This window comes from Diceros bicornis, chromosome 4 (assembly GCF_020826845.1).
Source record: "Diceros bicornis minor isolate mBicDic1 chromosome 4, mDicBic1.mat.cur, whole genome shotgun sequence".
NCBI classification, from domain to species: Eukaryota; Metazoa; Chordata; class Mammalia; order Perissodactyla; family Rhinocerotidae; genus Diceros; species Diceros bicornis.
In genome coordinates this window covers 99,804,497-99,831,676 of record NC_080743.1, presented here as the reverse complement: position 1 = coordinate 99,831,676, position 27,180 = coordinate 99,804,497, and the positions used below count along the sequence as shown (strand labels likewise).

At 42.3% G+C, this 27,180-nt stretch overlaps 1 protein-coding gene across 9 annotated transcripts in view; it reads left to right on the top strand.

Annotated features, from left to right (window-relative positions):
* The window catches only part of SRGAP2 (SLIT-ROBO Rho GTPase activating protein 2), a 240,341-nt gene that overhangs the window by 5,531 nt on the left and 207,630 nt on the right, over positions 1-27,180 (top strand). For 6 of the 9 annotated variants that reach the window (XM_058540196.1, XM_058540195.1, XM_058540193.1 and 3 more), the window contains exon 2: positions 20,389-20,563. The exons of the other annotated variants lie outside the window; for them this stretch is intronic. In XM_058540196.1, coding sequence (XP_058396179.1) covers positions 20,404-20,563 — 160 coding nt within the window. In that variant the 5' untranslated portion in view covers positions 20,389-20,403. The remainder of the gene's footprint in view (positions 1-20,388; positions 20,564-27,180) is intronic. 9 annotated transcript variants of the gene reach the window in all.

Sequence of the window (27,180 nt, the reverse complement as noted above, 5' to 3'; positions counted from 1 at the left end):
TCCCAAAATGCCAGCTATTAAATGATAGGAGACAAGTCTAGGAATGAAGCTTGAGTTCTAGTTTAAGTTCTCCAGTAGTAGCGAAAGGTATCTTGGGTCAGTCACTTAAAACCTCTTTTCCCTTTCTGTAACATGAACAGGTAAAATCTAATCGTTGGCCGCTCTTGTTCTGTATGTCTCTGACCAGAGTCGGTCCTTCTGTTCAGTCAGAATGGTTTGAATTAATCGAGTGGACTCTAAATGGACTTTATGGGACCCTATCTATCCTGTGGTTTTTGCCTCCCTTTAAACTACCTGCTTGTGTGTGCCCTGAAGGACTTCTGAGGCTGCCCCCCGAGCCCTACCCCAGTGTGGTTTTATGAGGGGCGGGCCTCCTTAGTCAGCCTGCCTTGTAGCCGCCTTCTTAAAAACCATCATTGTTTCTGGTTTGTGGGTGTTCAGATTCCTTTGAAAGTTCATTCCTCTCAATGTCTGACTCGAAAGCAATAATAACTTAGTGCTTTTAGATAGTTCTTTCCAATTTACAAAGCGCTTTCATATACATTAATCTCTGGAAATTCTTCACAGCCCTGTTCAGATTCATGGTCATAACTTGAGGCCTTTTGGCCTCTAGCCTAGTAGCTTCTTTTGGGATTGGAGCAGCGAAGGTGGTAAGGTGCAGGGCATGGTTACCAGAGGCGATAATCTGGGTGGTATTTGGATGGATTCACGTCACTCACACAGTCCCAGTTATTGTCTGGTCCTTATTCAAGGCCCTCTTTCCTTTACCCTCTCCATACCTTGAGTGTTTATAGTCCCCCAGAAAGCTTGAGATTGACAGTTAATGCAAATATTCCGGGAGGAATCATCTGAAACAGAGTGGTACTGTGTGCTGAGCAGTCAAATTCTCTTTCTTGAGAACATTAGGGGTCTTGTCTTTTTTTTTTTTTTTTTTTTCCTGTCTTAGAAGAACAGTATGTGTGCACCACAGAGCTGAGAAGTGAAATTTTGTAATTTCCATCTGGAGCATTTTGATAGAAAAGGCTTAGGCCTTTGCCTGAAACAGTTTAACCCTTTCCGGACACTTTGAGAGCAGGAGATGATATTTAAAACTCGAGACATATTGTGCGTGCACATGCACTTGGGAATGCGGGTTGCTGGTATTTAAACAAGCTTCTTCCCCCCCGGGAGGTCTGAGCAGTTCTTCGCTCATGCCAACAAAAGTCTTCTCTGAAGCGTCTTTCCTCCCAGCCCCCATTCCCCAAGGGAGCTTTAAATATAATCAGTTTGTGAAAAGCTGCGGTAAAACATCTCTTGGAATCCCCAAGCAAATGCTATCATCTTCCTGCGAGATGACTGAAGGCTCCTCTTCCCTTGCTCAGGGAAAATAGGACTCTGCATTAAGGTGAACTCCTGGAAGTAAATGAAGCTCTTGGAAAATTCAAGTACTCTGTATCTCAGAGTTGAAAAACCCTGGAGGAAGGTGGTAGACAAGGAGCTGGGGATGCTGTGTGTGTGCAAAGCAGCAATGTTTAGAAACAGTGTTTGTGAGAGGCCCTTAGCTTTTCCAATGTCAGGCATTCTCTTGGGGAGTGAGAACAAAAATTTAGTTTGGAGGGCCGGCCCCGTGGCTTAGCGGTTAAGTGCGTGTGCTCCGCTGCTGGCGGCCCGGGTTCGGATCCCAGACGTGCACCGCCGCACCGCTTCTCCGGCCACGCTGAGGCGGCGTCCCACATACAGCAACTAGAAGGATGTGCAGCTATGACATACAACTATCTACCGGGGCTCTGGGGGAAAAATAAATAAATAAAATTATTAAAAAAAAACAAAGAGTTAATTAAAAAAAAAAAAAAGAAATTTAGTTTGGAGAAGCCCATCTGGTAGTTAGGGCCACATCGTCATGAACCACAAAGGTGGAAAGCCTGGACAAGCCCTGATCGTTTCTCTGCTATGAAGTTTACAGAGTCTGACCTGGCCCTGATATGTAGGGTCCACACCCTTTTAAAATCAGCAGGTGCCCAGCCCCTGACTCATAAACTCTCACTGTTCACTCCACATAAATGTGGGCTGCCCAGTGGCACCTGTAGAGTTCTCCTTCCAGAAGAGAGGTTTTTTCCACAGGAATAGTGCTTACCTTACACCCTAGACCTCTGAGGGCTTCATTAGAAAAATGTTATGTCATGTTGCAGGGAAAAAGAAGTTGATATGTAGATTTATACTGGTAATAAAATTTAAGTGAACAGTTTTAACCTGGTGTCAGCTATAGAACTGGCCTTTTCAGGAATCTGGGAAAGTTGCCTCAGAAGTTGTTTGATTTAAATATAAATAATGAGAGCACTTAAAAACGTTTTTAAAAATGACAAAATAACACCTTTAGTGATTTTACAATAATGTGTAGGAACTCTCTCTCTCTCTTTAATTGTGGTAAAATACACATAACATAAAATTTACCATCTTAAGGGTATGGGTTAAGTGAAATAAGCCAGAGAAAGACAAACACTGCATGATCTCACTCATATGTGGAAGATAAACAGACATGTGGATAAAGGGAACAGATTAGTGGTTTCAGAGGGTAAGAGGGGAATCACTTCCCCAGAGGAGAAGTGGGTTGGGAGGTGAGCAAAAGGGGTAAAGGGGCACATATGTATGGTGACAGATAAAAGTTAGACTTTGGTGGTGAGCATGAAGCAGTCTATACAGAAACTGATATGTACACCTGAAATTACACAATATTATAAACCATTATGACCTCAATAAATGATTGAAAAAAAATTTACCATCTTAAGCATTCTTAAGTGTACAGTTCAAAGGCATTTCGTTATATTCAGTGTTGTACAACCATCACCCCCATCCATCCACAGAACCCTTTTCATCTTGCAAAGTTGAAACTCTGTATCCATTAAACAATACCCTCCCCCCACACCCCACTTTTCTATTTGACCTCATATAGGTCAAATAGGTACCTCATGTAAGTGGAATCCTACGGTATTTGTCTTTTTGTGTCTGGCTTATTTCACTTAGCATAATGTCTTCAGGGTTCATTCATGTTGTAGCATTTGTCAGAATTTCCTTCCTTTTTAAGGCCAGTGTATGTATCTACCACATTTTGTTTATCCACTAATCTGTTGATGGACACTTGGGTTGCTTCCACCTTTTGGCTACTGCAAATAATGCTGCTGTGAACGTAGATGTATCCCTATTTTTTAAAACTGTCCTCTACATCAAAGTTTTATAAGCCTGTACATACATTTTTATATAATCACCTGCCCTGATAAATTTTTTAGAGTCAAGATTTTAATATATACATTCATATATTCATATTATGAATATATATTTATGTTCATAATATGAGCCTTATATATTAATAATAATTTTATACCTTTTAATAATTACATGAATTACTAAACTTTTGTTGTATTTTTAGCAGCTTTATTGAGGTTTAATTGACATATAATAAACCACACATGTTTAAAGTATACCTTTGATAAGTTGTGACATGATATACACCGGTGAAACCATCAAGGTATGTGAACATAAACAGTCAAGATAAGTGAACATAACCATCACCACCAAGTTTCTTCATTATAATCTGTTAATAAATGAATAATATGATAACCACATTATAGAAATCACATTTGCTTAAAAATAAATAAATAAAAGCCAGGTATTACTAAGTTTTAAAAAGTAAAAAATAAATAATGATCCAAGATACCCAGACTGGTTCCTGGAAATTTTATTTAACTACAGACAGTCTTCCCAGGAAGTTGGGTTAGTAATTGTGCCTCAGCCATTACTCTGTGTTTAGGAGGGAGCATACGGGATAGGAGGAGAAAGAAAAGAAAACATCTTGGACGTGTTAGGAGTTGACGAGTGACAGTATCTGTTTTTCTAAAGACCTTGCTTGAACTGGTCCCTAGGGCCTCATGCCTCTTCTGAGGGGTCACAAGTGAGCAGATGCCAGGGGGAGGGGCTGGCGGCTCCCATGGGATATCTGCTCAGAATGTTAGGAATATGGCTTCTTTCCTCTAATGACTGATTCGCTATTGCTGCTGAATACAGACCAGCTTTCTAGGTGAAGGTTAACTTGGTCCTCAATCTTGGTCTCAATTTTATCATTTCAACCATATTTCTCATTTTAATTTAAGAGGGCTGGAGCCCTCTCTGGACTATTTGCCATTCTTTAAACACATATACTGTTAGCTAACATTTTGCTGTTTGTTTGGGGCTTATCATGTACTAGGCATTATGCTGGAGACTTTAACACCGATTATTTCCTAATCCTCACACCAACTCTAGGAGGAATATATTGCTGTTATCCCATTTTGCTGATGAAAAAAGTGAGGTATTGGAGATTCAGTGACTCCCCCAGGGGCTGCAGCTGGCAAATGATGGAACAGGAATTAGAACCTTGGCGGCCCCCCGAGTCTGAGTTCTGAGTGCTGTTTGTGGAATACCCCTTTCTCCCTGCCCAGCCCCACATCTCTGCCTACTGAAGTCTCACCCTGCCACTAAACCCAGCTTTTCTGGGATGCCTTGCTTGTTCACTCTGACCAAAAATGACCCTTCTCTGTAGTTCACTCAGGGTGCTGTAGCATTGACCTCGCACTGCATTTGTTGTAAATGTGTGTCTTTCAGTCTTCTCTCTTCCCCTAGACTTCTGGTAGGAATGTTCTGAGGTTGTGAAGTGCAGTGCACTGAACATAAGCTTTGACTCAGCCCTTAGTGGGAATCTTGTCAACGTTACCTCCTTGCTCTATGGCCTCCTCGCTCAAGTCACTGCACCGCTCTTCCAAGCTTCTTCTTCTGTGACATAGAGATGACGAGACCTACCTTGCTGGTTTATTGTGAATGTGTGTAAAGTACTAGCTCAGCGTATGGCAAATATTAAATGCTAAGTAAGTAGTTCTTATTATGGGAGTCCCTTCAGATAGGAAACACGTCTAGAACAGTCTATAGCCTAAATGTGACTCGTAGTAAACATTTATTGACTATAATGATGAATGGAATGACCTGGACTACTGCAAATAATTTTTTAGAAATAGTTTCTTTTTTTTATCTTCCCCAAAGCCCCAGTGCACGCTTGTATATTCTAGTTGTAAGTCCTTCTAGCTCTTCTATGTGAGCTGCTGCCACAGCATGGCTACTGACAGATGAGTGTGTAGTTCTGCGACCAGGAAATGAACCCCGGGCCGCCAAAGCAGTGAGAGCACCAAACTTCAATGACTAGCTGTCAGGGCTGGCTCTAGAAATAGTTTCTTAATTTGACCTTGACAGCATATCTTGCACAATACCACCAAAGTGATTTTTTTAAAAAACAAATGTTATTCTGTTAAGGTCATAGCATAAAAGACTGTTTATACTCATCACTTATTTCCCACTTACCCTACTCACATTTTATACCACCACGTGCCTCTTGTTTCCTTACCGTATTACGTTATTTCATGCTTCATGCCTTATCCATGCTGTATCCTCTCTTTGGAATGGGTCTTTTTCCTTGAACCTGGAAAACTTACTCATCCTTTAAAACCCAGCTCTGATGCCACCACGTCCAGAAAGTCCTCCCTATTTATCCCTGGTCTCTGCACAGTGACTCCCTGGAAGATCCAAGGCAGGATTCCTCAGCATCTCCCCTTGCTTGTTGCGCAGGGTTAATCAACGCACCCTCAGCATCTCCTCTCAGTGTCCCGCAATGTCCTTGTGCCGGCTTGTATTAGTGCACTCATCATATTACATTGTAATCTCTGTGTTTATATCTCTTTGTTTACAACTCGCTGAGCACCTTGGGGGCAGAACTGTCTTTTCTTCCTTTCTGTGTGTCCAGCTTCTGGCACGCAGTAAACAATAAAATGCTTGTGAATGGGATGTGAGCATTTGCTGAATTCAGGTTGGATGTGACAGTGCCATGATGCTGCGCTTCTGCATGTCTACTGTATTCCAGTAACAAGGCTTTCCTTATGGTAATGTTATTGGAAATTCAAAGTAGATCAAGCATTGTGAATATTATCATTACACAAGGACAGGTATAAACTATACAGCCCGGTGGAGGATCCCCAATAGGGGTGAGCATTTCCTTTTTTCTACCCCCATTGCCCTCTTTAGAACCGCTGCCCTCAAGCTATACTTGGGTTGATCAGATTTCTTGAATCATGTCTCTTTCCTTGGAAACTAAGAAAAACATTAACTGAAATTCCAAAGAGTTTAAAACAAAAGTAAGGTTTTCTGTAATTGAAGCAAAACACATTCTACATTTGTCCAGGATTTATTCATCATTTTAAACAGATATTCAAAGTCTAAAGTTAAGCAAGTTTAGGTCTATTTTGACCAGCAGTTAAAACAGAGTTGACTTGGAAAAGGCAGTGTCGTGATACCTTTTTGAGGCATGGCTTTAGGAGAACCATTGCCTCGTTAGAAGCATCTGCATGATCTCTGGTCAGTGGGGAGGAAAGTTCCAAAGGGACAAACAGGAAAACTCTCCCTCTGGTTTTTCAAGTATTTTGGTATTAAGTAACCTTGACTTTATTTATACACTGTGAATGAATGGTTCTGAACTTGAAATATATATTTGTGAGGAAGGAAAAACAGCTGGGAAGTGCACTCCCCACCCCCATCTCTGTGGGTATTTTAGGATGCCATCTGTTAGGGAGAAGGCAGAGCTTTTTTTTTTTTTTTAAATCTTTTCTTCTAAAAATGCACTAATCAGTGGGCAGGTGACCCGAAAGGCATTGTGAAAGTTGGGACCTTGTCTTTGCTGTCTGAGCCCAGATTCTGCATTTCAGATCATAGCATGATGGGCAGGGTCTGAGTGCTCTCCCTGGAGAAGGTGACCTTGCCAGCCATGAGTGGCTGGGTGGCCAGGGCTCCACAGGAAGACAAAGCACGGAAGACAAAGGGATCCAAGAGCGTGAGCTGGCCAAGGCATGCCACGGCCGTGAGCTTGAAGAAATACATCCTGTTTCTGAAGAGTTGGCAAGAATTTCTCTGAACGTTTAAACCCCATAGAGGTCTGCTCCCTTTCCCACTTATCTGGTGTCTATGTATTTCTTTATTTGGGAGGGTGTATTGGGTCAGATCTGGTCAGGTGAGTAAGCTGCTCTTTGGGGAGGCATCTTGACGCAGGCACCTGTTTTAGAGCAGCATTTCTTTTGGGCCATAACGAATTGGACTCCAGGGTTCTACACAGGCAGAATGGTTCCAAGGGCAAGAGTGCTGGATTTGGAGGCAGAAAGCTAGGGTTCTAGTTTGGCTTTGCCATTTATCACTGTGATTTTGGGGGTAACTCACTTGAGATCCTAAAACCCCTAATTTCCTCATCTGTAAAATGGGGACAACAATTCCAGGCCCTGGCTAATAATGTTGATAATGCTGGCTAGCATTTATTGAGTGTTTCTTATGTCTAAGCTCTGTTTGAAGTGCTTTCCATATATTAACTCATGAATCTCCTGCCCAGCCCTATGAGGTAACTGCTATTATTATCCCCGCTTTACAGATGAGGCACGGGGAAGTTAAATAACTTATCCAGAGCACACAGCCAGTAAATGCTGAAGAAAGAGTATGAACCCAGGCAAACTTAACTCTGTTGTGAGGCTCAAATGAAAGAATTCATTTGAAAGGCCTTTGAAACGATGCAGTGCTGTACACATTTAGTTGATTGTGCTCATTTCCTAGTATCTTGATGCAAAAAGGAGTTAATGCAATGTTCTAAATATCTTCCTGGTGCACACCTACGTAACCTGCCTACACCTTGGTTTTCTCATCTAGGAAATTAGGAGTTACATTAGAAAATTTCTAAGGTCCTGCCAGCTTTCATGGTTCATGATTCTTGCTTATTTAAGATATTGAAGATGACAATTTGTACGTATTAAGCAGGCACACTTGTAAGTACAAAAACCGTTGTATTCTCTGAACAACACTCTCCCCAGTCCCAGGGCTTGCCATGTCTGTGTGGCTGCTGCACACATACAGAGGGTGAACCTCCAGGCTGGCCTGGAGAGCAGGTGAAGTGGTACTTGGTTAGGTGTCACTATCGGATAGGAAGATGTGCCTCACAGTTGGAGAAATCAAGGGGAGGGATGGGTATTTGATGAGCCTACAGGTGATCTTGTGACTGGATTACTAGGGACAATAAATGCTTTAATCAGGATAAATATATTAAACCTTGGACTTCCAGTAAGCTCAGAAAGTTACAGAGTGAGAAAATTCTCTGCTGTTACTGGTGTGTATGGTTTTCTTTGTCCATGTTGGTGACCAGAGGTGGAATTTGTGTAACTCTGAGTATTATAGACATTTATGTTGTTACATGCAGTACTGGAATTTAAAAGAAAAAGAAAAAGGAAGCTGGGTATTAAAATTACAGAAATAAGGAAGTGGGAGACTTTTAATCTCTAACATCTGGACTGGGACAACCTTGGGAAGAGGTGGTGTGGCTGTGGAACTGGAGTGGGTTAATGTAGACATCTGGGCTGTGGGGAAGTGACTTCAGGCTCTGCGAGGATGTAGGGTGGCCTCTTGCCTCTTATACCCCTCTTCTTACGTTAGGCCCTTTGTCAACTAAGGGATTTCTTTGTGGATTGTGGTGAGGTATGCTGTAATACGGAGCTGACGTGTTTTCACGTTTCTGTTTGTTTTCTTTCCACCTAATGAAAAGGCTAAGTAACAGTCTGTTGTTTTAAAATGAGTACTATTAATAATAATGACAGCTCATATTTTTATCATGACAGCATTTAAAAAATATCATTCATAGGGACAGAGGGGGGTTGTAGGGTAATGGAGGACTCGCTACGTCGTGGCGGACAGTTCCTTCCACCTTTGGGATTCTCAGCTGGGAAGTAGAAAGATGGATCACTAGTTCCTTGCTTCATCATTTTTAGGACATATGACCAAAAAATGGTTATAAAGTGAGTTGCCGCACGGAGTTTACATGTTGATTATTGTCGTGAGGGAAGGATGGAAACCAGAGACTATATACCATAGGTTCTTCCCACTCGTCTCTCCTATTCCTGGTTTCAGGTTTCATCTTTAAACGACATTAATAGGCTTTGTGTTTTAGACATTGTGGTTAGAGTCAATTGTCCTGTATCTTTTGATCTCTCTTATTTATTCAGTGATTTGTGGTGATGTAAGTTATCTCAACTCTTTGATGTTAGCAATTTTAAACGAAACATCGAGGCATTTTGGGTAGATGATATCTGTTGCTTTGATTAAAGAGGTTCTTGATCTGGATATTGTAAGACCAGTAACAACACAATTTTAAAACATCAAGTACTCCTTAAAACTATGGTAGCATTCCCACTGCCAAAGCCTGAACCTGGTCTGTGCCAGTTATTTCTTTCAAAGAGTAAACGCGCGTGTGGGTGAGCTTTCCTCTGCTCTTCAGGCCAGGGAGCAGGACTGCCAGTCCAGAAATGCTAGCTCTTCTGGATTCAGCAGCAAGAAGAGTTAATCATTATCTAGGAAGAAACAGGAAATCTCCTGAGTTTTTAACCTTCTGCTGCCTCAGATCTCCTCCTTATTCCTCCTAGAAGAACTGGCACTCATGGGCACGCACACACACTTACAAAACTTAAATGTGAAACGATCTCATGTTTCTGGGAGCTGGAATTACTTGGGAGGAGTACTTGTGTTCTGCAGGCTCAGTGGGCATGATGTGAAAGTTGGCCTGTGGAGATTGCAAATAAGAGCATGATATGTAATTGAGTAAGAATTTGAAAAATTATCCGATAACATTAGGAGCAGCGAAGCACCTGCTTGCGTTTGTTTTTTTTTTTAATGCTCGAAAACTATTTGCAGGGGGAGTAAGGAACTAGGATTGTTTTCAACCCCCTCCCCACCCCATGAGCTAAATATGTTTGCCCAGGCTTCTGAGAGGGGAGGTTTCTGAGAGATCTTGACAGATCATTTAGTACATTCTTCTCCCCTGGGCAATTCTTCAGTCTAATCATTTCAGGAAAAGGGCTGTCAGTTAACCTTTAAAATCTTTTCCTGAAGAGTACACCACAGCCTACCTTCCTGTCTTGTTCCAGTGACCCAAACCATAAATGGTCAATTCCTTCATTTGCAGAGCTTAAAATAGGGTAAAAAAGGAGACCTGATAAATGGAACTCATATTTTTGCTGCTGCCGCCCCACCATATGTACAGACCTTTGCTTCGTTTGGGTTCTCAGTGGCTCAGGGAAGGAGGAGGCAATTGATGAAACTTTCTAGGCGTTGGCTCCTGGCTGCTGGGGTGTTCTTCTTCCCAATCTCCTCCCCTCCTCACTTCCACCAGTGTTGGGACACTTTGTATTGAACAAGAAAATTACTGGGCTAATTTCAACCCAGCCCCCATTTATTTAATAGCACCTACTGTGTGCTTGGTATAGTGCTAGGCTATGGGCATATAGAGATAAATAACAGGGTTTTGGCTTTCAAGGAGCTTCAACCTATTAAAAGGGATGGAGAGATTATACAAGTACAGTGATAGGACTGCAGCAAAGGGATGTGGAAGGCCCAGTGGATGAGAGAATAGTCTGACAGTGAGTCATGTGGATGAGGCTGGTTAAGGAGGAAGACAGTGATTGTTGCCTGGTATTTATGGAGTACTTGACAGTCTGTGGAGTGCCTTTCCACACTTTATCTCATTTAATCTCAGAATGGTACTACAATAGGGCAGGGTGATTTCAGGCCTTTTTTTTGTTTTATGTTGAAATATTTTATTTTGAGTTAGTTATACATTCACATGTGGTTGTAAGAAATAATACAGAGAGATGGCACATGTGCTTTACTTAGTTTCCCTCAGTGGTTAACATCGTGCAAAACTATGGTTTTGCAACGTCACACTCAGGACGTTGACATGGATAGTCAAAATACCAGTTCCATCACTACAGGGATCCCTTATGTTGACCTTTTATAATCCTGTCCCTGCTGTCACTCCCTTATCCCTCCCCCCTTAGTCCTTAGTCCTTAACTCCTGAAACCACTAATCTGTTCTCCATGTCTATAATCTTGTCATTGCAAGAATATTATATAAATGGGATCATACAGTATGTAGCCTTTTAAGATTGGCTTTTTTTCACTCAGCATAATTCTCTGGCCATTCATCCAGGTTTTGTGTCTATCACTAGTTCATTCCTTTTTATTACTGAATAGTGTTCCATGGGATAGATATACCACAGTTTGTTAACCATTTATCCATTGAGGGACAGCTGGGTTGTTTCCAGTTTTGGTTGTTATGAATAAAGCTGCTACAGACATTCGTGTACAGATTTTTTTGTGAACAGGTGTCTTTTAAAAAGTGGAAGGAGTTTTTTTTTAATGGAAAGATTGTGGATTAGAAGGTGGAAAAATCTAGGTTTTGCTTCTCACTAGGAAGCAATATATATATGTCCCTGAACTGATCATTTGTCTTCTTGAATCTTGATTTCTTTATCAATAAAATGGCATGATATATGTTCTGCTTACATCCCAGGGTTATTGTATAGAAAAACTGAGATAATATATGGTAACAAATGTTATAAATGATAATAAAATATAAACATATGTAAGTGGGACAAGATGCCATCTCACTGTGTTCTGTCTTTTAAGATCTGGGAGAATATGAGCTAGAACCTTACCCAGAATCGTTCTTGAATTGTAATCTAGAGACAGCTCTTTTAGGATGTTTTTATTTTTCTTATTAATGATGTGTAAGTATTTCTTATATATTCTGGTTACTCATTCTTTGTTGGTGATATGGGTTACATATACCTTCTCCCAGAGTTGGCTTATCTTTTCACTTTTTATTGGATTCTTTGATGTATAAGAAATTAAAAATATTTTTTTATTGAGGTCATGTTAGCTTATAACATTGTGTAAATTTCAGGTGTACATTATCATACTTCAGTTTCTTTATAGACTGCATCGTGCTCACCACCAGTAGTCTAGTTTTTAATCTGTCACCACACATATATGCCCCTTTACTCCTTTCATTCTCCCCCCACCCCCTTTCTCTCTGGTAACCATAATCTGTTCTCCTTATCTGTGTGTTTGTCTTCCACAGTTGAGTGAAATCATACTGTGTTTGTCTTTCTAGAATTTTAGATTTTAATGTACTCAAATCTATCTAGCCTTTTCTTTGTTCTTTGGACTTATTTTTAAAAACATGCACACAACCTTTCCTATCCTGAAATCATAAGGTTATTCTATATTTTCTTCTAAAGGTTTTAAAATTTTGCTTTTCACATATCTGCCTTGAATAAACAAGGAATTTGTTTTTGTGAATGGTGTGAGGTAGGAATCTAACTTTATTTTATACTCCATATGGCATACTCCATTTGTTCTAGTTTCACTTATTGAAAGGGTCCGTCTTTCCTCTCATTGATTTATAGTGTCACATTTGTGTGTACATTGAGTTTCCACATATTTGTGGGCAAGATGAACTCTCCATCGTGCTGTCGTGGTGTTAACACCGTGCCACCTGGAATGTGTGTCCGGCCGCTGGCAAGGAGTTGAATGTTTCCCTCCTGAGGTAGGCAGCACGAGGCTGTCACCACAGCTTTCACCAGAACAGCTCTGCTTTTATGTTTACTATATTGGGTGTCCACCTAAGATTTTATTTGAAGAACTTCTGACACTTAAAAAATTTTTTTAAAGGTTTGAAAACTACAGTTTTAGTAAATTATCTTTTGGAAAGTTTTTCAGAGATAGCCAGGAATCTTCTCTCTTGTCTTGGGTTGGACACACAGGGTAAGCCATGCAGAAGTCAGGATCTAGCAGTGAGAGGATAATATGTTTGTTAAAATAAAATATGCATTATTTTGTGATTGTCGTTGCCTCCAAATATATCACCTATGCCATAAATAATTACATAGATTCCATGAGAGATTTAGAGCTATCTAGAGTCTAGTCTGTATCCTCTATGATCATATAAACCAGTGGAGAAAAACAGCCAACGTATACAAAAAGTAATAAAAAAACAATTTAACCCACAGCAATATGAGAAATGACATCAACCACTGGATGACTGAAAATGAGTAGTGTTGATAAGAACTTGAGGAATTTAAAGATGGGAGAGGTGTGGGCCAGAATGAATAAGACCTTGACTTAGGGAGTAGGATTTGGCTAACTAGAGAGTAGGAGGAAAGAACAGAGGCAGTGTGTGCTTCCCATAGTGGTGATCCCACAGCCCCCACCGTGCTCACCACTCCTGCATCACTTCCTACATCATAATACAATGATGGTTTTATCCACCCTCGCTCCCACCCCAGACCCCTTCCCCCAGACACACTCCCTACCAGAAAGATGCCTCTGAGTTCTCTGAGGGTGGGCAGCAATTCATTTCAACATTCCCAGCATCCAGCACCGTGTTTGCATGTGGTAGGCACCCAATAAATGTTTGCTGAGTGAGTGAGTATTCTCTGGCTGGAACAGAGGAGTCAGACAGGAGTAAGATCAGGCTGGATGTTTTTTGATGATCTCGATGGTCAGCCAGAGTCTAGCTCTGTGCTGAGGCCGTGGAGAACAATAGAGGCAGTCTGAGTTGAAGAGTGGTTCAATGAAGTCGTCTTTCAGAGAGTCTCGCTGGTTGCTCCGGGCTGGGAAGGGAGGCTTGCTCCTGCCTACACTGTACACTAGTCTGTGCTGGGTGCTGTGCATAGGCTGCTAAATGTGACCAATTCTTAGAGCCACCGAGGAGGGAAGTGCGATTCTCCATTTACTGAACTAGAAACCTCTGCTCAGACAGATGATCCAAGGTGACAGGTGACCTGTGGTGGAGTGGTGACGGAGGCCCAGGTCTGTTTGCCTGCAAAGCCTGCTTGTTCTTTTACCCTCGCTACCATGTTTGACTACCCTGTAGTCAAGAGACATTACGAAGATGGGAAAATGAGCTGCAGAGATGGATGTGGGAGCCAGGGGCAAGGTAAGAGTCAGAAATGCCTGAGGTTTCTAGCTTGGGAGACAGAGAGAATGATGGTGGCAATGGCAGAAATAGACGTGGGGAAGTAGGAGGAGACGCTTGATGAGAGAGTGAGCGTTATTTTAGACATCCCAAGTTTGGGTGACAGTTCCATTCAAGCAGGAATTTCATCAGGCAAGTGACAGTGCCATCCTTTCCCCACTCCTCACCCTGCCCCCCACTTTCATTTTTGTGTCATTTTCCTTTCTTCTAAATTGAGTATGTTGCAGAGAAATTGTGAAATAGATGACACCTGGTGTACATGCCAAATGCCTGACCTCGTTTGCTGTTTCTTTACATTTCAGTTGAGAAATGGTCTTCCTTGAAGGGAACTTAATGTTTGTTTGGGAGTTAATAGCATTTTTCCCCCATACCCTGTAGGGGATGAGCACAGCTAAACAAGGAGAGGAAAAACTTGAATTCTGAGCTGCCCCGCTCTCTTCTGATAAGCCTTTCTCCTGCTCTGAGATTGTTTGGAGGCCCCTTCTCAGGGTTGGCCTGTGAATTACAGAAGTCAAGTCAGCACCCCCCCACCACCACCTGAGTTCCCATGGTTGACGAAGAGCTGACTAATGAGCAAGTTATTTTAGAAGTATCCCAGGGAGTGTGGGAGAGGCTGAGTTCAGCAAAACATGACTGGGTGGTGCTGGTGCTGTTTCTAGGTGTGGAGGCAGGAGTGGCTAATCGCCTTAATTTGAATAATTTTGGGATGATGAGATGGCTCCTTGATAGGGGGTTTGATTGGAGATTGTGATGTGAGATTTGTTGAGAGAGGGGATCAGGCTACATCTATTTATAGGAAAATATATTTTAGATATTGGCAGTTGAACTGAATGTATTCCGTCATCACCTCCAAAGATGGAGTTTTTAGTGTTATTTCTATTTTGAGCAGAATAGCCTGTGATTACCTCTCATCCAATGTGTTGGATCCAAGGAGACTGTAAGAATTGTTATTCTCCTCCTTTTTTTTTTCTTTCTGAGTAACAAAAATTGCCCACAGTTGACTTGGGAATTTTAAGCTGCAATTAGGTAGGAAAAAACCACCCAACTGGAGGTCAGAAGGCTTGCGTACCAATTCCGGCTCTGACCTTTACCATTAACTGCGTGGCCCTGGGTAAATCCCTAACCTCTCGTGGCCTCAGCTTCTTCAAATGTAAGATGACCATATAATACCTATACTTAAGGGTTGCCACGCTGATTAAATGAGATAATGCTTGTGCATCTGCTTTGTAAATTACACAGCCCCAACAAATACAAATTAAGATTTTATTTGCTGTCTACAGAAGAAGGTGGACAAGCTTATGTAGTTTGTTTGAATGGGACTTGACCTATATAACATTGACTCCAGGATGTTTGCTGAAGTGAATCACCAGTTGCTCTCTGGGCCACACTTGAAATGACATGCCATGCTATGGTGAACCCCTTTTGTACCGCCTGAAGTTCAGGTTGCTCTTACACAACTTGGGCGAGATTTATGCACATGCATGTCCTTCCCCCTTAGAAACAAAACAGTGACTTGGGCAGGGTACACATCAGGAAAGTCACTTAGCTGGCAAATATGTGATTAATAACACAGATCTGGCCAAAGTGTTAGTGTGGACCTCTGTATGTGGATGGGTACATGACGAATAGCAAGTCTGCCAAGCAGAGCATGTTGGGGGGCCTACTGGGTTCAGTTTATGCTTAAAGCATACTCTGCCAATGCTGTCGTTGGTATTTAAATAAATAAATTCATACCAGTCCCACTATTTTGCACTTATTTGTATACCTTTCTTGCCCCCTAAATTGTAAGCTCCTTGAAGGCAGCAACTGTCCCTATTTATCTTTGTTTTTCTGGCATCTGCTGTGGTGCTTGGCACATTGTAAGTGTTTGCTGGATTATTGGATGAATGAATGAATGAAACGCTTTGCACTTTTATCCAGTTAGAGGGATTTTTGTGGAAGGTGTAGATGTGTGATTATTTGTGTTGTCATCTGCCAATTTTATAGATGTCTTCTCAACTGCAGACCCTCACTGTTGGGGAGAGGCCCATATTTATGCAAAGCTGGGTTGTGGCTGCTGCTATATCCACCTTCACGCTGCCTTGGCCTGATGGCACAGTGGTGAGCGCTGACTCAACACCATTCCCCATGGTCCCTGTAGTAGCATAATGCCCTCCCTCAGCCCCATCCCCCTTTGCCTTTCTTTCACTGCTTGCAACTCAGTGCTACCTCCAGCAATCTTTCTCATACACACGTTTGTCTTCTTCATCACACTTCTTCCTTCCCTTCTCGTTTCCAGTGCTTATTCAGTTATCAAGGATATCTTTTCAAACCCTTCTTTGCTAATGGTGTATTCCTGTTCATGAGTTAAAACCCAAACTGAACACCCTCCTCCAACATACCTTACTCATGGCAAATGAACTCAAAAGCACTAGTGACAAACCTGGAAGGAGGACAGGCCCCTCCGCAGGGCTCGCAGTGAGATGAAAGCAATAAAGCACCAGTGCTGTCAATGGTGAAAGCTCCTAAAAGTGCCCTAAGCCTCCTTTTGGGTCACTGAAAGTTTCCATTTACCTGCTCATCTTCTCGAATGAAATTTCCTCTTTCTCAGGCGCCAGTCTTAAACAACAAAGCAAAACAAAACACCCTATACCTGTTTCTTATTTAGTTTTACACCAGTGGAAAGAGAATGGGATTTGGAGTGGGAAGGCCAACATTAGAGTCCTGTTGACACTTAGTGGCTGTGTGACTGAACAAGTTTCTAGGCTTTCTGTGCCTCCGTTTCCTCAACTGTTGAAGATATTACCATATTCTACTAACTACCACCTATCCACAGTGTCGTGGTGAAGTTATGTATGTGAAAAAACTCTTTGTAGCTGACAAAGCACCGTATACATGCCAGTTATTGCCAGTGTTACACCAGTTTTCTATATCATGTTTCGTTTGCACGTACTCGATATTCCAGTTACATTGTGGGCTGAGTTGGTTTTCTACATCCTGAGAACTGAAACACCATAGCCTGGCTTTTGTGGCGAAATGTGTTTGAACTTCAAACAACAGATTTACAAATAATCTTATTATGCAACATACTTTGTTGGTAAATTAATTGAGGGCCGTCTCTGGATTGTTAGGTGTGGATGACAGGAACTCTTTTATACTTCTTTGTGCCTGCCAGTGGTGTTTCACATAGTGCTGAGCATTTAACAGGTGATTAAGACATACTGTTGTTGGTAGTTTGAAATGCCGTCTCAATCATGACCTAGAACCATTCTTATTTAGCAGCAATCTAAGTGTCTTGACTTAATGCTAAACTGACTAATGTATTTTGGAGCCGAGAGTGGAAAATTGGAGGACCTTCTTATAGATCTGTTTTGGTGTTGCAAACTCCAAAGTTGGGTAAATTTGGGTAAAGATAATGAAATCTGGGGCCAGCCCCGTGGCGTAGCGGTTAAGTGCGCGGGCTCCGCTACTGGCGGCTTGGGTTCAGATCCCGGGCGCGCACTGACGCACCGCTTGTCAGGCCACGCTGTGGCGGCGTCCCACATAAAGTGGAGGAAGATGGGCATGGATGTTAGCTCAGGGCCAGTCTCCCTCAGCAAAAAGAGGAGGATTGGCAGATGTTAGCTCAGGGCTGATCTTCCTCACCAAAAAAAAAAAAACATTCAAATCTGCTTGCAAAATGTACAAAAGAATGGCATGTGTCTGCCGGTTCCTTAGCAGGGTGGTTCTATGAGGGCTTTTTTTTTTTTTTTAAAGGTGACATTCCCTCTCAACTAGCCAAGGGAGCCATTTCCCAAGCTCTTATCTTGTTGAGGTGTTTTAGAAAAATATACCAAGTGTGAGAACCTGTAAGCATGGAGTTTATTAATCTGCTTAAAACCAGTTTTCCTTCACATAGATGATCTTGAATGTCGACCATTGCATTTTGTCTACAGGAAACAACTGAAGTCTAGTCCTGTCCTCGGTAAGCAGCTGAGAGGGGGGTTGACATCAGGCAGAAGCCTGGTGTTCATGGAGCAATAGGATAAAACTACGAAGGAAGGCTGTTGCATACTCTGCTCAGGAGAGTTTCAAGAAAAGAATAGAATGCTTTTTTTAGGAAGGGATTGGGGGTAGGAGGACTTCTGAGTGAAGGCAGAAAGCTGGACCGTAGGATCTGCCAGTCCTACTTCTATTCGGAAACTTCCTAAATTTGTGCCGAAGTTGTGTGATTACATTCACTACTGTTGAATATGTTCTTGGTTTGATTTGGTTTCACTGCTCTTATGTTCCTTTTATCCTATCTTGCAAGCATATCACTGTGAATACTTAAATCATTAACAACTCATTAAAACTGTTTTGGCCATTTTCATTTTCTACCAAGCTGAAACCTGGGTGTGGTGGAAACCTGTACAGGCCTGCTTGGCTGGGCTGCCCCTGAACTCGTGAGCTGCTCCTAGCATTTCGATAGTCAGAAGGCCACTGAATAAACAGACTGATCACTGCGGATCCTTGAAAAGAAGGACAGGGTGCCTGCAGGAGACAGGATAGTCAAGGATGGCTCTCTTCAACCTGAAGAACTCTTCAGCAATTAACACCTTGACTCTTTTTTTATGCAACATTTTTCTTACCCGTCTCAGAGACTATATTTCTACTTGTTTTTCTCTTCTTTCAGGATTTCTATAGCTTCTTTCTTTCAGAGACTCAAAGTGCTTTTAGTTCTGTTATCTCACTTATTCTCTGTAGGGGCAGGAATTAAGGTTGATGGAGATGAAGTGGTACATCACTTACTGGGCTGTGGAGTCAGTGTTCCTCAGGCAGTTGCAGTAGTAGTTCTTCTAGTTACTTGTTGCCCAATTTATAAATAGGTAGATAGATACGTGTATACATATGTATGTACGTATGTGTGTGTGTGTATATATATATATACACACAGACACGTATATACATCTTGCCTTGTTCCAAACAGAAAACGGGCGACAGTGTCACGGTTTAGTGTCTCCTAAAAGAGAATTTTAAGTATTAGTAATTTTCTGTATTTTAAATATCTTACTTATGCCTCATAAGTAAAGGAAGGAAAGAAGGAGGGAGGGAAGGAGGGGTGGAAGGAAGGAAGCAAAGAAAGAAAGACTTTTCTGCTTTTGACTTGAGTTGTTTAACTATTTGTCCCTTGATAAACTGATCAGTTGCCACTTGGATTGAGAGAAAGATATTCGGTCAATCACAATGTTTCTGCTACCTTGGCATGCTTTGTAATGGAAATGAAAATGACACCATGTTTTTGTCAGTTTCAATGAATAGGTTTTCTTCAGATCGATGCTGGAGTTGTAGTCTAGGTATCTCAGCCTATGAATGCCAATGATTAATTATGGAAATACCTGATGGAGGTACTTGATCTCACCTTGGCATCCTGTAGATGTATTTCCCTGTCGCTGGAGTGTGTTGGTGTTTCTTGTGAGTGCAAGAGTGACCCAGGACACCATCTCTGTGGGGCCTACCAGAGAGCCTTACCTTGTCTTTAAAGACATTGCATTTGATTTGTGTAAAAAATGTTAATTATGCGGCAGCCCGGGGTTCGCCAGTTCGGATCCCGGGCGTGCACTGACGCACCGCTTGTCCGGCCATGCTGTGGCGGCGTCCCACATAAAGTGGAGGAAGATGGGCACGGATGTTAGCCCAGGGCCAGTCTTCCTCAGCAAAAAAAGAGGAGGATTGGCAGATGTTAGCACAGAGCTGATCTCCTCACAAAAAAAAAAAAAAAATGTTAGTTGATTAATTCATTCTCTCATTCATGCACTCAGCATGTGGTGATGCATGTCCACTATATACCAGGCTCTGTTATCAACAAGACAGCAACTGTCTGCTTTCATGGAGCTGTAATAGTAGTGGGAGAAATATTAAACAAACAAATAAGTGGATCAATTAATAGGGTAATTTAAGGTAGTTGAGTGTTCTGAAGGAAAGAGAAATGAGGTGATGTGCTCGAGAGTGGCCATCACGAACAGGGGTGGGAGAGCTTACTTAACCCATGTGTGGTCAGGAAAGGCCTCCTGGAGATGACATCCAAGCTGACCCTGTGATGAGAAGAGGGAGCCAGCCAAGGGAAGATCTGGGGGCAGAGGGAGCAGCAGGTGCCAAGGTTTGAAGGCACACAGAGCTGTGTATGTTTGAGGCATAGAAAGAAGGTCTGTGTGACCAGAAGGGAGAGAGCAAGTGGAAGGAGGGATACAGAGGAGGGTGGAGTCCGCAGGCAGGCAGGTGGAACAGACCACACAGAGCCTAGAGAGCAGGGTCAGCTCCCTGTATTTCATTTCTAGTGCAGTGGGAAGCCACTGGAGGGCAATAAGCAAAGTAGTGACACATTGAATTTATTTTTTTTTAAGATCTTGCTGCTTGCTGTGTGGAAAATAGATGTTAGTGGGTAAAAAGTGGAGGGAAGGGTACCAGTTACAAGACTCTTGGCAGTAATCAAGCAAAAGATGATGGTGGCTTTGACTAGGGGAAAAATGGACAAATCCAAGACTTGTTTTCTCCACCAGGTGAAACCAGAATGAATGGTCTTCTTAAGATATGGATTTAGAAGGAGCATTTGCAAGAAAGAGTGGCAGGAGTCTCTCTGGAGCCCTGATTCTCATTTATGCGAGATGTATAACACACCTTTCCAAAGGACAGTATTTCCACCACAGCACAGGCTCTGTAGGATGATAAAGGCAGGTAAGACCCACAACTCTGCAGGCCCACTTGAACGTCTTTGTAAGCCCGCTTGAACTTATTTGGAGAGTTTCTAGCTGTTGTGCTCTATTTGCCTAAGGCTGGGTAGAGAACCAGCTATGGGGTGTGATTTTAGGGCTGTGGTCAAGGTCTCTCCGAGGATAGGCTGAAGACCTCTCTTCCCCTCTTAGCTTTATCTGTTTAAAATGGTCTCTTCCCTCACCTGACTCAAAAATGCTGTTTGTTTATTTATACTTTAGTATGAGATTGCATTTGTTTCCTATCAGAGGTTTTGATAAGGGTCTAAGACTACTAGATTCCAGTCTTAGGGAAGGAGAGCATCATAGGGGAAATGACCATGTGCATGGGGCTAGAACTAGAAGGTTGAAGCACCTACAGTTGAACCTGCTTCCCACTTTTGCTTAGCCTTGGAATCTTGCCCTCTCTGAGAATTAGTTTCCTGATTTTTAAAATGAAGGATTTGCATTAGATCATCTCAGTCCCTTTTAGCTAATTCTCCCAGCTGAGTAGGTTTGTGCCGAACTGCCCAGGCTCCCGTGTCTTTCCCCCTTTTGTCCTTCTCTGAGGAGATCCTGCATTTTCTTTCCTTTTCCTCTCCAAGAAACATGGCAACATGTAAAATGCTAACTCATTAATTTCCCCAGGAGGGGAAGAGTCCACAGTTTCAGAATGGGATCTGTGTGTCTGCCTTCTGGTCAGGCGGCTATGCTCAGTCACAGTTTGGGGCGCTTGTCGCCTGCAGTAAGGTACATTTACATAGTGAAGAGGCGGGCAAGCAGATGGTCTGGAGCACGCAGGAAGAAGACTTAGGTCAGGGTTTCCAGAGGAAAGATTTTTGAACCATCAGCAGTTAAATAGAACAGAATTCCCCCCTTAAGATCAGCAGGAAATATACAGCAAGGGAGGTGCCAAGTGTTGTGGAACAAATATAATTACAGTTACCTCATATTTGTGTAGCATTTTGTGCTTTTTGAAATTAGTTCACATATATGATCTCATATGACCTTACAAATCCTTCGAGGTCAGCAGGACAGAAATTATTAACCCCATTTAACAGATGGGAAAAGTGAAGCATTAAATTTGTCCAAGTTAATAAGGGCAGAATCAGAATTAGAATGCAGATTTTTTTTCTTTTAAAAAAACAACTTTATTGGGGCCGGCCCGGTGGCATAGTGGTTAAGTTCACGTGCTCTGCTTTGGTGGCCCGGGGTTCATGGGTTCGGATCCTGGGTGGGGACCTACGTACCGCATGCTGTGGCAAGCGTCCCACATATAAAGTAGAGGAAGATGGGCACGGATGTTAGCCCAGGGCCGATCTTCCTCAGCATAAAGAGGAGGATTGGCGACAGATGTTAGCTCAGAGCTAATCTTCCTCAAAAAAAAAAAAAAACAACTTTATTGAGGTGTAATTTATACACTATAACATGCACCCATTTTAAATTTATAGTTCAATGCATTTTGACAAAAGTACACACTTGTGTAACCACAATCATAAATAATATATTGAATATTTCTATCACCCCAAAGACTTCCCTTATGCTCCTTTGCATTAATTAATCTCTCCACACTGCCTAGGATCTTTTGATGTCTAGTCCAATACTCTGTTCACTATCCCATACTCTGATTTGACAGCCTTTCCACCTATGTCCTTCTGGGGAGAATACTGGCTGGCAGTCAGCCAGCCTCATAGTGCTGAGTTATAAGAGTGAATGGGAAGCTGGTGGGTTGGTTACTCCATTGTTGGTTCCTTCTTTCCCTCTTTTTACCAGCTCCAGGCTATAGAAAGACAATGTGGATTCTACTTCCCAGGAAAGCTTGAAGAACAGCATACCCACTCACCTGTCTGTACTGGCTTCCCTACAGTCCTCAAGGGGCGGGTGCCAGCAATGATGACATGGTAGAGGCGACGACCTCTGGAAGATGCCCTACTTCTGTATCGTCTGCTCAGTCTCCTCCTTGGAAACCAGCTTTCTGCTGCTTAGTTGCAGTTCCCCAAGGCCTTAAGCAGTCCAAATCCCACATCTGATGAATGAATCCCAAAGGTGTTGAAGATCCCAACTCTGAAAAATGAGCAAACCCTGTATTTCATAGCTATGTAGGGCGCGTCCTGGATAGAACCTTCTTTTTGGACCTGAGCTAGGTTCTGAGGAGAGACACTTTCCGGTATGCTGTTCCCAAGTCCTGGATTTTGGCCAGAGAGTCCGGGTGTCTGGCCAGGTGCTGGGCCATAACTGCTCCCTAGAGTTGCTGTGTGGCATCAAGCAACGGAAGGGAGGGGGCCTGCCCCTTTTCACAGCTGGCTTTGCCCCCAGACCACCAAGATAGAAGATAGTGCCCTAGTTGGGCCCCTAGATGACCCAGAAAGCGATTTCTGCTTTTCTAGGTGATATTGCTCCGTTTAGCCACCAAGTTTGGGGACAGCCCGTGTGCTGTTAGCAACGATGATAATCCCTTCCTTTCATTTGTTTTGGGCTGTGTGAGTTTACAGGACCCTTTCATATCCGTTATCTCCTTGTTCTTCTCAATAAGTCTGGTACCTTCTCTTAGGGTAAAAGCCCATCTCATCTGACCTAGGACAGCGGCAAGGACAGAACAGACTCAGATTTCTCCTCTGCAAAGGCTCATCTTAAATCTGGGGCCCTGCAGTATTGATTTTCTTCTAGTTATCTTTGCAACTTTCTCTGCCTTTGCTGAAGGGGAAAAAAATCACCAGGCTGCATGCTTCAGCTTCAGATTTCTCCTTAGCTGGCAGCCCCAACCAGAAAAAAATTCATTTTTGAAGAATTGAGCCTCAGGCACTGGTTTTGCCTTGTACTCCCTGATGTCTAGCTCTTGACAGCTGGTGGCCATCCCTCGCCTCCATCTGTAGTTTGCTGCCTATCTTGGCTCCATGCATCCCTGATGTTGACTTGTTGACCTCGCTGCCCTTCTTTTCCCCTTGCAGGAACCTCTTGCACTATATGGGCTTAGAAAACAGTGGGCTTCCTGTGTTTTGTCTACCAGCAAAGCTGGATACCTGAAGGCCTATGTGACAACACCTCATGGCTGACTCCAGTGTGCTGTGGGTAGACACAGTGTTAGGAACAAAGACTTAGTTGAGATCCCCAAGTGTGTACATTTGAGGTGGTTGCACAGAGATGGGGTCACAGGGCTGCTCACGTCTAGCAAGAGAGGGACAGTTCCAGTTTTGCAGAGTAAAGACTGTAGCAATGCTGTCTCTTGCTTTTCCCATTGGAGTTAGGTTTCTAAAGGTCCATGAAGGTTTCATTCCTTTTCATGCCCCAAGGGAGCTTTCCATAGCAATGAAAGAAATGCAGGAAATGGGTAGGATTACAGATGGCCAAAGAGGGTGGCAAAGAAAAAAAAGTGTATTTTAAGGAAAACTTTTTGGAAATGCTCTGTGGGTGCTGCTGGTCATGGGAGATCTTGGATTTGACAATTCCATCTTCCACTTAGTCTTCATGTATACACTCTTTGGGAACTAGGGAGGGGAATAATACCCTCCCCAAGGATCTGTGGCTGAGCTCCCAGTCCCCAGGACCAAACAGAGCTGCCGCAGCTGGGAAGCAGATTGGCTCAGCTCTCCCCAAAGAGCTCAGAGCTGTGTGGTTATTTTCTGTCTTTTTTTCCTCATATTTTCCTCTTTGCAGCTCGAATCTTCCCTTTCCACAGAAAGTCTCAGCTGCCTGGCCCACAGCTCTGCCTGGGCCCAGATGGACTGCAGCCTCCTTCCTTTTTCCTTATCCGCCTAATCACTCCTCGTTTGTAGACTCCCTCAGAGGGAAGAAGGGTTTTGTTCTGTCACCTGCTTCTTGGAAGGGCTGCACCCTACCAAGACAGATGGCTGCCTAGCCTATTTTTAACTGTCTCCAGGGCAGAAGATTCCACAACCTATTTTGAAACCTGTTCCACTGATTGACAGCTCTCAAATTAGTAATTTCTTGCTGATACCTGACTTAAAATTCGACAGCTGTAATTGAAACTCATTTCCTTTTATTCCTTTGGAAGTAGAGGGATCCTAGAGGTCATCTAGGCCTACCCCTGTTGAAGAAAATGAGACGCATGGATTTCCTGACTCCAAATTGAAACGGAAAATAGCTCCTCATCGTCTCATTGAGGACCCCATCAGTTTTGGGGTCTGCCTTTGAAAGCACACGTTTGGGTGCCATTCTATGAGAATCAATTTAATTTTCTGGGGAAAAACAAGTGATACTGGAGTTGGAATTGGAGAGGTAGAATGCAGGGCATTAACTGCCTTACTCTATTTTCTTTCTAGTGAGAAAGTTAAATGATGCTTATAGAATTACCTTGCCTCTGTTGGCAGAGGGAGTAAAAATAAACTCAGCTCTCAATACACAAAGGCTTCCCCAGTTCTTTTCCCTCTTCTTATACCATCCTCAGCTTTCAAGAAAAAAAGGGTTGATATTTTTCTCTCTTCCAGCAATGGGATCCTCTATAGGTTAAATATCTCTTTTAAGAATTGTCAGATAACTGAAACTCTGCTGAAGCCTCTCTTTTCACTTGGCTTTCTGCTGTAGCAGACTTCTCTTGACATGAGGCCCTGTGCTGCCTCCCTTGACAGATTGCATCTTGATGGTGTAAAGCTCTGGTGGGAAGCTAATGAGGTCGGTTCAGTTTTAGTGCCTGGAATCTTGTTAAGTGGGATAGAAACTCAGCGTTCTGTGCAAATAAACAGAAACGTACTAGACTGCCTATTAAGGGGTCTTGGGAAGGGATCCCACTCCTCCTCGATGGTTAAGTACTCTTGCCTTTTCTCAATAAAACTTCACCTGAGACATTTTCTCCTTGCAGAGGTAGCATCACATGCCAGGTTGGAACATCAGATGCTTGAATCAACCGACGGGCTGTGTCCAGGCCTGTGACCAAAGCTGAGGTGGCATTTGGGCATCCTTCATCTCTTGGTCCATGTTTCAGGCTATGAGTAGTCAGTGTGCAGCTCATGCTCACAAACATTAGCATCTTGGTCTCTAGAAATATGACTAAAATTCAGTATTCCACCCACACTTTGTCTGTTTGAGTGGTATTTAACAGGTCTATTTTATGAAATCCCAGGCCAGCTTTCTCTGCTACCTAGTTGAATTGGGCTAAGGGAATATAAATTAATTTTGCTATTAGCCTAAGAGATACAGGTAAGTAAAGTGGAGACACCTTCTTATCTGGGGCAATTGGACCAGTAGTTTGGTTAGTCAATTCCAAAAACCGTTAAAGCAGAGAATCTTAAAAGAAAAAATTACAGTTCCTAAGCATTTTATTTTAACTTAAAAATAATAAATGCACATAACATTCACAATCTTTTGATGTGGGCCAGAGCTTTTTCTTCTGAGTGGAGTCCTATTGACTTTCTTAATACATCATCTGTGATTTCCAGTTTCAGTTTCTGTAAGTTAAGTGAGTTTTGAAATTTGAGAAATAAAATGCATATTTCCAGATTTTGTAGCTCTACCACTACAATCTTTTACTGCTATCTTGGCCTACCTAATTCATCAGCAATTTTTTTTTAGCAACTTGCCTTCATCAAGTCTTTCCAAAGCATTCAACTTATTTTTCATAGAAACACCTTTTTTTGGCACTCATATTTAATCAACTTATATAATAATTTAATATGTAATTAAAATAACAAGTATACCTATTATGAACAGACTACTGTCCTTGGGGAAGCCCCCATCCTGGCTGATGGGAGCAGAAAGGAGCAGATACACAAGAGAAGGGCCTACTAACAACCCAGCCAGGATAGTGTAGACAGTAGTTGAAGTATGTCAGATAAGCTGGCAAGTTGGTTAGGAGGGTATGGTCTGTACATGTTTCCCTCCTTTTTGCATTCATTGCTTGCTATAGGGAATTTTATCTTAGTACCTATAATCAATTAGTAGATGCTCAAAAGTGTTAATTATACATATATGTGAATTTGTCTTATTGATTGTATGTATATGTGTACATACACGCACACACACACGCACACACACAGACACACACTTAGTGCAGTGCCATACATATACTTGGTGCCAAATAGTTCTTTCTGAATAAACGGATCTATGTATGTGCCACTACACATAATGGAATCAAAATCCAAATAGGAACCTTTAAAGTATCTATTTATCTATTACCTATACTCTTAGAGTATCTATTTTCTTGTACTAGTTCCTTCTATTTGTATGAGAAACTGAAACTTGACTGCAGAGTGTTTACACTTGGCTTAGAATGACATGTGTTTTTGGAAAATACTTTCTTAATAATAACTATACATATTTTTAGAATAATAAAAATAATGTCAATAATTAATATTTATTGAGTACTTACTATGTGCCTGGCCCTGTGCTAAGTGTGTATTATCTCGGTTAGTCTCTCCAACCCTGGAAGAAGACACAACAAAGCATGATGTGTTATGATTCCTACTGATGGACTAGGACTCTGGGGGCCGGCAAGGATGTGGGAGAAGGCCTAATCTTGAACGGTTGAGTAATGGGTACAGTTTGTTTTTAGAGTGCTGCTTCTTATTTTAGGGGTTGTGGTTCTCTTTAGGTGTGGTGAAAGGAGCCCTTGAATCCTAAGGAGACTGCCTAGAGGGAGAAACGGATACT